Source organism: Leptosomus discolor, unplaced genomic scaffold, assembly GCF_034619465.1.
Source record: "Leptosomus discolor isolate bLepDis1 unplaced genomic scaffold, bLepDis1.hap2 HAP2_SCAFFOLD_260, whole genome shotgun sequence".
Lineage (NCBI taxonomy): Eukaryota > Metazoa > Chordata > Aves > Leptosomiformes > Leptosomidae > Leptosomus > Leptosomus discolor.
The window spans coordinates 19,232-32,281 of NW_028237756.1; the positions used below are offsets into that span (position 1 = coordinate 19,232).

General features: G+C 66.9%; 1 protein-coding gene across 1 annotated transcript in view; it reads right to left on the reverse strand.

Moving 5' to 3' along the window:
- Positions 1 to 9,874, reverse strand: part of LOC104344186 (myosin-6) — a gene marked incomplete at its 3' end in the record, with an annotated part of 29,016 nt that extends 19,142 nt beyond the window's left edge. Inside the window, 12 exon segments of the mRNA XM_086480703.1 lie at positions 1,338 to 1,487; positions 1,602 to 1,720; positions 2,181 to 2,319; positions 3,213 to 3,316; positions 3,475 to 3,573; positions 4,504 to 4,567; positions 4,679 to 4,771; positions 4,871 to 4,979; positions 5,082 to 5,109; positions 6,203 to 6,359; positions 8,715 to 8,858; positions 9,686 to 9,874. Of these exon segments, the coding sequence (XP_086336829.1) occupies positions 1,338 to 1,487; positions 1,602 to 1,720; positions 2,181 to 2,319; positions 3,213 to 3,316; positions 3,475 to 3,573; positions 4,504 to 4,567; positions 4,679 to 4,771; positions 4,871 to 4,979; positions 5,082 to 5,109; positions 6,203 to 6,359; positions 8,715 to 8,858; positions 9,686 to 9,874 (1,395 nt within the window).
- Between the last annotated feature and the right edge of the window lie 3,176 nt (positions 9,875 to 13,050).

The following is a 13,050-nucleotide window of genomic DNA, read 5'->3' on the forward strand; positions in this document are numbered from 1 at the left end:
TCAACTGGGCACCTAACAGGGTCAACTGGGCACCCAAGGGGGTCAACCCAGCACCCAACAGGGTCAACCAGGCACCCAATGGGGTCAACCAGGCACCCAACAAGGTCAACCAGGCACCCAGTGGTGTCAACCAGGCACCCAACGGCGTCAACCCAGCATCCAACTGGGTCAACTGGGCACCCAACAGGGTCAAGTAGGCACCCAATACGGTCAACTGGGCACCCAATGGGGTCAATCAGGCACCCAATGTGGTCAACTCAGCACCCAACTGGATCAACTGGGCACCCAATGGGGTCAACCCGGCACCCAATGGGGTCAACCAGGCACCCAACGGGGTCAACCCAGCACCCAACTGGGTCAACTGGGCACCCAACAGGGTCAAGTAGGCACCCAATACGGTCAACTGGGCACCCAACTGGGTCAACTGGGCACCTAATGGGGTCAACCAGGCACCCAACAGGGTCAACCAGGCACCCAACGGGGTCAACCAGGCACCCAACGGGGTCAACCCAGCACCCAACTGGGTCAACCAGGCACCCAGCTGGGTCAACTGGGCACCTCACGTGGTCAACCAGGCACCCAACGGGGTCAACCCGGCACCCAACTGGATCAACTGGGCACCTAATGGGGTCAACCAGGCACCCAATATGGTCAACTGGGCACCCAGCGGGGTCAAATGGGCACCCAACGGGGTCAACTGGACATCTAAGGGGACCAGTATAACACCAAAGGGATCAATGGTGTCAACTGGGCACCCAATGGGGTCAAAGTAACACCCGATGGGGTCAATGGGGTCACCTCAACACCCAACTGGGTCAACCAAGCACCCAACGGGGTCAAGGCGACGCCCAGTGGGGTCAACCTGAGACCCAAGGGGGTCAACAGGGCGGCCAATGGGATCGATGGGGTCAACTCCACACCCAAGGGGGTCAATTCCACACTCAAGGTGGGTCAACTCTACACCCAAGGGGGTCAACTCAACACCCAACTGGGTCAACGAGGTCAACTCCACACCCGAGGTGGGTCAACTCAAGACCCAACCCGGTCAAAAGAGTCAACTCCACACCCAAGGGGGTCAACTCCACACCCAAGGGGGTCAACTCCGCACCCAAGGTGGGTCAAGTCCACACCCAACTGGGTCAACGAGGTCAACTCCACACCCAAGGTGGGTCAACTCAAGACCCAACCCGGTCAACAGGGTCAACTCCACACCCAGGGGGGTCAACCAAAGCCCCAAGGGGGTCAACCAAAGCCCCTAGGGGATGACCTGGGCCAACCCGGCGCCCCAGGGTGCCCCCCACGGCCGGGGGAGGGGTGGGGGGCGGCGCAGGCCTCACGTCGAAGATCTCGAAGCCGGCGATGTCCAGCACGCCGATGAAGTACTGCCGCGGCTGCTTGGTCTCCAGCGAGTTGTTGATCCTCACCACCATCCAGTTGAACATCTTCTCGTAGACGGCCTTGGCCAAGGCCCCGATGGAGTAGTAGACCTGCGCGAGGGACGCCCCGTCGCCCACGGGTGGCTCTCGGCCTCCGCCCACCCGCCGCGCCCCGGAAGGAGGCGGGTTTGGGGGTGGGGTGGGGGTGGGGTGTGTCCTCCTCACCTGCTGGACGTTCTGCCCCTTGGTGACGTACTCGTTGCCCACCTTGACCCGGGGGTGACACAAGCCCTTGAGAAGGTCGGCCGAGTTCAGCCCCATCAGGTAGGCCGACTTGTCGGCGTCTGCGGAGGAGATGACGCGCCGTCGGGGCCCACCTCGGACCACCAGGCCCCACCTTGGACCATCAGACCCCACCTTGGACCATCACACCCCACCATGGACCATCAGGCCCCACCATGGACCATCAGGCCTCACCTCACCCCATCAGGCCCCATCTCATACCACCATGACCCCTCTCAGACCACCAGGCCCGACCTCTGACCACCAGGCCCCACCTTGGACCATCAGACCCCACCTTGGACCATCACACCCCACCATGGACCATCAGGCCCCACCTTGGACCACCAGGCCCCACCTCGGACCATCACACCCCACCATGGCCCATCAGGCCCCACCATGCACCATCAGGCCCCACCTCACACCACCAGGCCCCACCTCGGACCACTAGGTCCCACCTCCGCCTCCCAACATGGCGGAGGGCCTGGTGACACCCCCCTCCCCCCAACCACGTCCTCCCCCCACCTTCGGTGCCGTCCGGCTCCGCCTGCTCCTCCCGTTGCTTCTGCTTGAACTTCATGTTGCCGAAGTGCATGATGGCGCCCGTCAGCTTGTAGACACCGGCCTTCTCCTCGCCCGTGAAGCCCAGGACGTCGAAAGCGCTCTGGGGGCGGGGGGGAGGGGGGGTTGGAGAAGGCCTGGCCACCCGGCTGGGGCCTCCTCCGGCCATGGGGTCATCCCTCCTTGGGGGCTCATCCCTCATGGATCCAACCATCCAACCATCCAACCGACCTCCTGAGGGCTCATCCCTCATGGATCCAACCGACCAACCGACCAACCAACCCCCTGAGGGCTCATCCCTCATGGATCCAACCAACCAACCGACCCCCTGAGGGCTCATCCCTCATGGATCCAACCAACCAACCAACCAACCGACCCTCTGAGGGCTCATCCCTCATGGATCCAACCGACCAACCGGCCCCCTGAGGGCTCATCCCTCATGGATCCAACCAACCAACCGACCAACCGACCTCCTGAGGGCTCATCCCTCATGGATCCAACCGACCAACCGGCCCCCTGAGGGCTCATCCCTCATGGATCCAACCAACCAACCGACCAACCGACCTCCTGAGGGCTCATCCCTCATGGATCCAACCGACCAACCGGCCCCCTGAGGGCTCATCCCTCATGGATCCAACCAACCAACCAACCAACCAACCTCCTGAGGGCTCATCCCTCATGGATCCAACCAACCAACCATCCAACCAACCCCCTGAGGGCTCATCCCTCATGGATCCAACCAACCAATCGACCAACCGACCTCCTGAGGGCTCATCCCTCATGGATCCAACCAACCAACCAACCAACCAACCCCCTGAGGGCTCATCCCTCATGGATCCACCCACCCACCCAACCCCCCCCAAGGCCTCATGGGTGGAGGATCCACCTTCTCTCTTCCGAGGCTCCACAGGTCCACCCACCCACGGACTCACCCACCCCATGGAGGAGTCCCCACCCCCCCCCGGGAGGTCCCCCTGCCCCCGCCCCGCCGCTCACGTCGGTTGCCGACAGCTCCTCGGCGTCGTCGATGGAGGCCACGGTCACCTCTCCTTGGGAGACGTAGCCGTAGTCGTAGGGGTTGGTGGTGACCAGAAGCATCTCTGCTCCACGGTGGCCCGGGATGGAGAGGACAACTGAGCGGCCAACGCCCCCCAGATCCCCCTCGGTGGCCCCCGGGAGGAGGGGAGGGAGGAGAAGACCCGAGGGTGGGGCCAAGGGTGTCCCCGCCCACCCCCCAGCCCCCCACCCCCCGCCTCACCCAGCAGCTCCGGCTTCTTGTTGGAGAGGATCTGGTAGAAGATGTGGTAGTTCCGCTCGGCCTTCAGCTGGAAGATGACGCGGGACTTCTCCAGGAGGTCTGGGGGGGGGAGGAGATGGAGGGGGAGGTTGGGGCGGGGGGAGGTTGGGGGAGAAGATGGAGGTTGTGGGGAGGAGATGGAGGTTGTGGGGAGAAGATGGAGGTTTTGGAGAGAAGATGGATGTTGGAGGGAGAAGATGGAGGTTGTGAGAAGATGGAGGTTGTGGGGAGAAGATGGAGGTTGAAGGGAGAAGAAGGAGGTTGGGAGAAGATGGAGGTTGTGGGGAGAAGATGGAGGTTGGAGGGAGAAGAAGGAGGTTGTGGAGAGAAGATGGAGGTTGGAGGGAGAAGATGGAGGTTGGGAGAAGATGGAGGTTGGAGGGAGAAGATGGAGGTTGGGAGAGAAGATGCAGGTTGGGAGAGAAGATGGAGGTTGGAGGGAGAAGATGGAGGTTGTGGGGAGAAGATGGAGGTTGGGAGAAGATGGATGTTGGGAGAAGATGGAGTTTGGGAGAGAAGATGGAGGTTGGGAGAGAAGATGGAGGTTGGGAGAGAAGATGGAGGTTGGGAGAGAAGATGGAGGTTGGGAGAAGATGGAGGTTGGGAGAGAAGATGGAGGTTGTGGGGAGATGGAGGTTGGAGGGAGAAGATGGAGGTTGGGGGGAGAAGATGGAGGTGGGGAGAAGATGGAGGTTGGGAGAAGATGGAGGTTGGGAGAAGATGGATGTTGGGAGAAGATGGAGTTTGGGAGAGAAGATGGAGGTTGTGGGGAGAAGATGGAGGTTGGAGGGAGAAGATGGAGGTTGGAGGAGAAGATGGAAGTTGGGAGAAGATGGAGGTTGGGGGGAGAAGGGGTTTGGAGGGAAGGTGGAGGTTGGGGGGAAGGTGGAGGTCGAGGGCAGAAGATGGCGGTCAGGTGGGCGGGGCGAGGCGGTGGGCGGGGCCCGCGGGGCGCGGCGGGAGGGGGCGGGGCCGCCGCCCCCCACTCACAGGTCTCGATGTCGGCCGACGCCAACTTCCCGGTGGCCCCGAAGTGGATCCGGATGAACTTCCCCTGCGGAAAGAGGCGCCGCGTCAGGCCCCGCCCTCCCGAGACCCCGCCCCTTCCCCAGACCCCGCCCCCCCCTCGGTGGCCACGCCCCCCCCCCTTCCCCCCGTCACTCACGAAGCGGGACGAGTTGTCGTTGCGGACGGTCTTGGCGTTGCCGAAGGCCTCCAGGGCCGGGTTGGCCTGGATGATCTGGTCCTCCAGGGTGCCCTGGAGGGGGGGGGGAGGGGACACACAGAGGGGGGGAGGGCGTGGTCAGCCACCGGGTGGCCATCATGGGGAGGGGGGCGTGGCCGGAAGCCGCCTCACCTTGCTGCTATTGGCCGCCTCCTTCTTGCGGTCGCCGATGGCGGCGATGCTGGCGAAGTACTGGATGACCCTCTTGGTGTTGACCGTCTTCCCCGCCCCGGATTCTCCGCTGAGGGGGGGGAGGGGGGGGGGGGGCGGGGCATCATGGCGGCCTCGCCGGCCCCGCCTCACCGCCCTGGGGCGGGGCCGGAGGGAAAGGGGCGGGACTTACGTGATGAGGATGGATTGGTTCTCTCGGTCTGCCCGGGAAGAGGGAGGAGTCAGGCGGGAGCAAGAGGGCGGAGGGGTCTGGGGTTGTCCCCGCCCCCCATTGGGGTGGTGGGACCAAGATGGCGGACGTGTTTGGGGTTCCCCTCCCCCATAGCAGTGGTGGGACCAAGGTGGCGGACGTGTTTGGGGTTCCCCTCCCCCACAGCAGTGGTGGGCCCAAGATCTGGAGATGTTCGGGGCTCCCCTCCCCCATAGCAGTGGTGGAACCAAGATGGCGGACGTGTTCGGGGTTCCCCTCCCCCATAGGGGTGGTGGGCCCAAGATGGCGGACGTTTTTGGGGCTCCCCTCCCCCATAGCGGTGGTGGGACCAAGATGGTTGACACGTTCGGGGTTTCCCTCCCCCATAGGGGTGGTGGGCCCAAGATGGCGGACACGTTCGGGGTTCCCCTCCCCCATAAGGGTGGTGGGCCCAAGATGGCGGACGTTTTTGGGGTTCCCCTCCCCCATAGCGGTGGTGGGACCAAGATGGTTGACACGTTCGGGGTTTCCCTCCCCCATAGGGGTGGTGGGACCAAGATCTGGAGATGTTCGGGGCTCCCCTCCCCCATAGCGGTGGTGGAACCAAGATCTGGAGATGTTTGGGGCTCCCCTCCCCCATAGCAGTGGTGGGCCCAAGATGGCGGACGTGTTTGGGGCTCCCCTCCCCCATAGTGGTGGTGGGACCAAGATCTGGAGATGTTTGGGGTTCCCCTCCCCCATAGGGGTGGTGGGACCAAGATGGTGGAGACGTTCAAGGTTCCCCTCCCCCATAGCGGTGGTGGGACGAAGATCCGCAGATGTTTGGGGTTCCCCTCCCCCATAGCAGTGGTGGGCCCAAGATGGCGGACGTTTTCGGGGCTCCCCTCCCCCACAGCGGTGGTGGGCCCAAGGTGGTGGAGATAGGCGAGGTTCTCCCCGCCCCCCCCCCCCAGGGGTGGTGGGACCAAGCGCGGGGAGATGTTTCGAGGTTCTCCCCCTTTCAAGGGGGAGGTGGGGCGCCATCTTGGCGGGGGGCGGGGGGGGGGCGGGGCCTGGGCGGGGCGGGGGGGCGGGGCCTGGGCGGGGAGGGGGCGGGGCCTCACCGGTCAGCATGTTCTGGTAGGCGTTGTCGGAGATGGAGAAGATGTGGGGGGGAGCTTCGCTCCGCTTCTTGCCCCGGTAGGCGGCCACCACCTCGGCGTTGTAGACGGGCAGCCACTTGTAGGGGTTCACCGTCACGCAGAAGAGCCCCGAGTAGGTCTGGGGGGGGGGGTCACGTGATCCCCGTCACCCCACCCCCACCCCCACCCCACCCCCCCAGGCCGAGGGAGGGGACACCGCAGGGGGGCTTGGGGTTTGGGTGGTCTGGGGCTTTGGGTGGCCCCAAGGGGGCTTGGGTTGGGTCTTGGTGGCCCTGGGGGGTCTTGGGTTGGGTGATGTTGGGGTTTGGTGGCCCCCAGGGGGTCTTGGGTTGGGTCTTGGTGGCCCTGGGGGGGTCACGGGTTGGGTCGTGTTGGGGTTTGGTGGCCCCAGGGGGTCTTGGGTTGGGTCTTGGTGGCCCTGGGGGGTCATGGGTTGGGTCATGTTGGGGCTTGGTGGCCCCAAGAGCTCCAGGGTTGGGTCTTGATGGCCCCAAGGGGTCTTGGGTTGGGTGATGTTGGGGTTTGGTGGCCCCAAGAGGTCTTGGGTTGGGTCTTGGTGGCCCTGGGGGGTCTTGGGTTGGGTCCTGTTGAGGTTTGGGTGGCCCCAGGGGGTCTTGGGTTGGGTGATGTTTGGTCTTGGTGGCCCCATGAGGTCATGGGATGGGACATCTTCGGTCTTGGTGGTCCTGGGGGGTCTTGGGTTGGGTCCTGTTGGGTCTTGGTGGCTCCAAGAGCTCCAGGGTTGGGTCTTGATGGCCCCAAGGGGTCTTAGGTTGGGTCATGTTGGGGTTTGGTGGCCCCAGATGGTCATGGGATGGGTCCTGTTTGGTCTTGGTGGCCCTGGGGGGTCTTGGATTGGGTCGTGTTGGGGTTTGGTGGCCCCAGGGGGTCTTAGGTAGGAATATCTTGGGTCTTGGTGGCCCCAGGGGGTCTTGGGTTGGGTGATGTTGGGGCTTGGTGGCCCCAAGAGGTCTTGGTTGGGTCTTGGTGGCCCCAGGGGGGTCATGGGATGGGACATCTTGGGGCTTGGTGGCCCTGGGGGGTCATGGGTTGGGTCATGTTGGGGTTTGGTGGCCCCAAGAGCTCCAGGGTTGGGTCTTGGTGGCCCCAGGGGGTCTTGGGTTGGGTCTTGGTGGCCCTGGGGGGTGATGCATTGGGTCGTGTTGGGGTTTGGTGGCCCCAAGGGGTCTTGGTTGGGTCTTGGTGGCCCTGGGGGGTCTTGGATTGGGTCTTGGTGGGGTTTGGTGGCCCCAAGAGGTCTTGGGTTGGGTCTTGATGGCCCCAGGAGGTCATGGGATGGGACATCTTCAGTCTTGGTGGCCCTGGGGGGTCTTGGGTTGGGTCCTGTTGGGTGTTGGTGGCTCCAAGAGCTCCAGGGTTGGGTCTTGATGGCCCCAAGGGGTCTTAGGTTGGGTCGTGTTGGGGTTTGGTGGCCCCAGATGGTCATGGGATGGGTCCTGTTGGGGCTTGGTGGCCCGGGGGGGTCTTGGGTTGGGTCTTGGTGGCCCTGGGGGGTCTTGGGTTGGGTCCTGTTGGGTCTTGGTGGCCCCATGAGGTCATGGGATGGAACATCTTGGGTCTTGGTGGCCCCAGGGGGTCTTGGGTTGGGTCATGATGGGGTTTGGGTGGCCCCAGGAGGTCACGGGATGGGACATCTTGGGTCTTGGTGGCCCTGGGGGGTCATGGGTTGGGTGATGTTGGGGTTTGGGTGGCCCCAGGGGGGTCATGGGATGGGTTTTGTTGGGGCTTGGTGGCACCAGGGGGTCTTGGGTTGGGTCTTGGTGGCCCTGGGGGGTCTTGGGTTGGGTCCTGTTGGGCTTTGGTGGCCCCAGGAGGGTCAGGGGATGGAACATCTTGGGTCTCGGTGACCCCAGGGGGTCTTGGGATGGGTCCTGTTGGGCTTTGGTGGCCCCAAGAGCTCCAGGGTTGGATCTTGGTGGCCCCATGAGGTCATGGGCTGGGTCAGGTTGGTGTTTGGTGGCCCTATGAGGTCATGGGATGGAACATCTTGGGTCTTGGTGGCCCCATGAGCTCATGGGCTGGGTCCTGCTGGGGTCTGGTGGCCCCAAGAGCTCCAGGGTTGGGTCCTGTTGGGGCTTGGTGGCCCCGTGAGCTCATGGGCTGGGTCCTGCTGGGGTCTGGTGGCCCCAAGAGCTCCAGGGTTGGGTCCTGTTGGGTCTTGGTGACCCCGTGAGCTCATGGCTTGGGTCCTGGTGGGTCTTGGTGGCCCCAGGAGGGCTTGGGTGGGGTCTGGTCGGGCTTTGGTGGCCCCAAGAGCCCCAGGGTTGGGTCTGGGCGGCCCCGTGAGCTCCCGGGCTGGGTCCTGCTGGGGTCTGGTGGCCCCAAGAGCCCCAGGGTTGGGTCTGGGCGGCCCCGTGAGCTCCCGGGCTGGGTGCGGGCGGGGCCGGGGGGCCGGGGGGGGCGGGGGCCGGGGGGGGCGGGGCCGGGGGGGCGGGGCCGGGGCCGCACTCACGTAGATGAGCCAGGCGGCGTAGCGCTGGCGCAGGGTGAAGAGCACGGCCGGCTCGTGCAGGAAGGTCAGCAGCGCCATGTCCTCCAGCAGGTCGAAGCGGGGCGGGTTCTGCGGGTGCACCGCCCCCTCGGGCACCGTCACCGTCTGGGGGCGGGGCAGAGGGGGGCGGGGCGTCAGGGGGGGCGGGGGCGGGGCACACACGTACACACACACCCCCCCCCCCCCCCCAACCCTCCGCCTCCAGGCCCGGCTGAGCCCTCGCTCCCACCCAGAGACCTTCGGCCCAACCCCCGCCTTGGCCCCTCCCCCCTTGGCCCCTCCCCCCTTGAGCCCTCCCCCCTTGGCCCCTCCCTCCTTGAGCCCTCCCCTTGGCCCCTCCCCCCTTGGCCCCTCCCCCCTTGACCCCTCCCCCTTGGCCCCTCCCCCCTTGAGCCCTCCCCTTGGCCCCTCCCCCCTTGACCCTTCACCTTGACTCCTCCCCCTTGAGCCCTCCCCCGCCTTGGCCCCCTTGGCCCCTCCCACCTCGGCCCCTCCCTTTGAGCCCTCCCTCTTGGCCCCTCCCCCCTTGATGCCACACATTGACTCCTCCCCCTTGACTCCTCCCACGTGACCCCTCCCCAAACTCCTCCCCCTTGACCCCTCCACCTTAACTCCTCCCCCTCGAGCCCTCCCCCTTTGACCCCTCCCCCTTTGACCCCACCCCCCTTTGACCCTTCCCCCCTTTGACCCCTCCCCCCTTTGACCCCACCCCCCTTTGACCCTTCCCCCCTTTGACCCCTCCCCCTTTGACTCCTCCCCCTTTGACCCCTCCCCCCTTTGACCCCTCCCCCCCTTTGACCCCTCCCCCCTTGACTCCTCACATGGACTCCTCCCACTGGACCCCCTCCCCCCTCAACCCCCTCCTCCCCCCCCCCACCCCCCCACGTCACTAACCCCGCCCCCCCCCGCCCCCCCCCCAGCCCCTCCCCCACCTCGCCCAGCTCCGTCTGGACGGTGACGTCCCCCCCCTGGCGCCCCACGACCCTCCCCTGCACGAACTCCAGGCGGGGGTGGGGCACGAAGCACTCCTGGGGGTCCCCCCGCCGCAGCGACGCCATCGCCGGCGCCGCCCGCAGGAACGGGGCCGCCGCCCCCAGTGCCGCCAGCTCCGCCTCCGCCATCCTGCCCCGCCCCCCCCCCCCCCCCCCGGGGAGCACGCGTCACTCACACGGCGGAGCTCCGCCCACACACCCCCACCCCAGCCCCGCCCTCTCGCTCGTGGCCACGCCCAGACCTCCCACAGCCCCGCCCAGACACACACCCACCCCCCGTAGCCACGCCCATCCACCTATAGCCACGCCCAGGTGCCCCCCTAGCCCTGCCCAGACCGTCATGGCCCCGCCCGCCCACCCCGTAGCCCCGCCCTCCCCCTCACAGCCCCGCCCCGCCCTCCTTTAGCCCCGCCCACCCACCCCTGTAGCCCCACTCAGACCCCTTCTAGCCCCACCCAGACCCACCCATAGCCCCGCCCACACACCCATAGCCCCGCCCCCACACCCATAGCCCTGCCCCCACACCCATAGCCCCGCCCACACACCCATAGCCCCGCCCCCACACCCATAGCCCCGCCCCCACACCCATAGCCCTGCCCCCACACCCATAGCCCCGCCCCCACACCCATAGCCCCGCCCACACACCCATAGCCCTGCCCCCACACCCATAGCCCCGCCCACACACCCATAGCCCCGCCCACACACCCATAGCCCCACCTGCTCCCTCATGGCCACGCCCAGACCTCCCACAGCCCCGCCCAGACACACACCCACCCCCCGTAGCCACGCCCACCCACCTATAGCCACGCCCAGGTGCCCCCCTAGCCCTGCCCAGACCACCATGGCCCCGCCCACACACCTAGAGCCACGCCCGCCCAGCCGTGTAGCCCCGCCCAGGCCCCTCATAGCCCCGCCCACGGCCCTCCTGCCCCGCTCAGACACCCCGTAGCCCCGCCCTCCCCCTCACAGCCCCGCCCCGCCCTCCTTTAGCCCCGCCCACCCACCCCTGTAGCCCCACTCAGGCCCCTTATAGCCCCGCCCAGACCCACCTATGGCCCCGCCCACCCACCTATAGCCCCACCCACACACCCATAGCCCCGCCTGCTCCCTCGTGGCCACGCCCAGACCTCCCATAGCCACGCCCACACACCTACAGCCACACCCAGGTGCCCCATAGCCCCGCCCACACAGCCGTGTAGCCCCGCCCACACAGCCGTTTAGCCCCCGCCCAGCCCCCCATAGCCACGCCCACACATCCCATAGCCCCGCCCAGCCCCACGCCCAGACCCCTATAGAGCCCCACAGCGCCATGGGGAGCCCTGAAGCCCCGCCCAGCCCCCTATAGCCCCGCCCAGCCCCCTATAGCCCCGCCCATACGCCCCAAAGACCCGCCCAGTGCCCCACAGCCCCGGGCTGAGCCCCATAGCGGTGCCCGGCCCCCCCATAGCAGCCCCCCTCCCCCCGAAGGGCCCGGCCCCACGGCTGCCCCACGGCTGCCCCACGGCTGCCCCACGGCGCCGCCCTCACCTGGAGTCCATGGGTCCGGCACGAGAAGATGGAGGGAGCTGGGGGGGATGTGGGGAGGGTGAGGGGCTGCCCCATAGAGCACCCCGCCCCATAGAGCTCTGCCCCATAGAATCCCGTGCCCCATAGAACCCTGCCCCATAGAGCCCCCTGCCCCATAGAGCCCATCCCCACAGATCCCCGTGCCCCACAGCCCCCCTGTGCCCCATAGATCCCAGTGCCACACAGCCCCCGCTGTGCCCCATAGATCCTTGTGCCCCACAGCCCCCCCTGTGCCCCACAGCCCCCCTGTGCCCCATAGATCCCTGTGCCCCATAGCTCCCCGTGCCCCATAGATCCCTGTGCCCCACTGCCCCCCCGTGCCCCATAGATGCTCATGCCCCACAGCCCCTCCTTGTGCCCCACAGATCCCTGTGCCCCATAGATCCTTGTGCCCCACAGCCCCCCTGTGCCCCATAGATCCCCGTGCCCTAATGCCCCCCCGTGCCCCATAGATCTCCGTGCTCCATAGATCCCCGTGCCCCACAGCCCCCCCGTGCCCCATAGATCCCTGTGCCCCATAGATCCCCGTGCCCCACAGCCCCCCCGTGCCCCATAGATCCCTGTGCCCCATAGATCCCCATGCCCCACAGCCCCCCCGTGCCCCATAGATCCCTGTGCCCCACAGCCCCCCCCCCCCGTGCCCCACAGATCCCCTCCCCCCCCCCCGCCCCACACCCTCTCTCTCTGCCCCACACCGGCGCCTCTGGCGGCCCCCGCAGCCCCTCGGCCTTTATAGGGCGCCGTGGGGCGGGGAGGGGGGAGGGGCATTCCTGGGGGCGGGGGGGAGGGGGGGGAGGCAGCCCCCCCTCCCCCCCCCTCTTCCCCAGCCCCACAGCGGGGGGAACCCGAGAGTCCGGGCCCCATAGATTCACCCCACAGCGTGATCTATGGGGCAGAGCTATAGGGCAGAGCAAGGATGCCTGAGCCCCCACGTGTGGGGCATCTATGGGGCAGGACACCGGGTCCCCCCACGTGTGGGGCATCTATGGGGCAGGACATTCATCTCCCCCACGTTTAGGGCATCTATGGGGCAGGACCCCCATGTCCCCTACGTGTGGGCATCTATAGGGCAGGACAGCCGGTTCCCCCCATGTGTGGGGTGTCTATGGGGCAGGACATCCACGTTCCCCCACGTGTGGGGCATCTATGGGGCAGGATGCCCTTGTCCCTCACATGTGGGGCATCTATGGGGCAGGACATCCATGTCCCCCGCGTTTAGGCCATCTATGGGGCAGGACGCCCGGTTCCCCCCATGTGTGGGGCATCTATGGGGCAGGACCCCCAGTTCCCCCCACGTGTGGGGCATCTATGGGGCAGGATGCCCTTGTCCCTCACATGTGGGGCATCTATGGGGCAGGACATCCACGTCCCCCGCTTTTAGGCCATCTATGGGGCAGGACGCCCGGTTCCCCCCATGTGTGGGGCATCTATGGGGCAGGACCCCCAGTTCCCCCCACACGTGGGGCATCTATGGGGCAGGCCGCCCCCTCCCCTGGGCCGTGTCCCCATCGCCGTGGGGCGGTGACAGCCCCAGCGGGGGACACGGGGGGGGACGGGGGGGGGGGGGTGTGTCCCCCAGTGCCGTGGGGCAGCCGTGGGGCAGCCGTGGGGCAGCCGTGGGGCTGGCGGGCGGCCAGGCCGGCCGAGGGGCCCCACTTTGTCCCGGCCGAGGTGACAAGTGGCTCCGCGAGGTGACACATTCCTGGGGGGAGGGGGGGAGGAGGGGGGGGGGGGGCGGA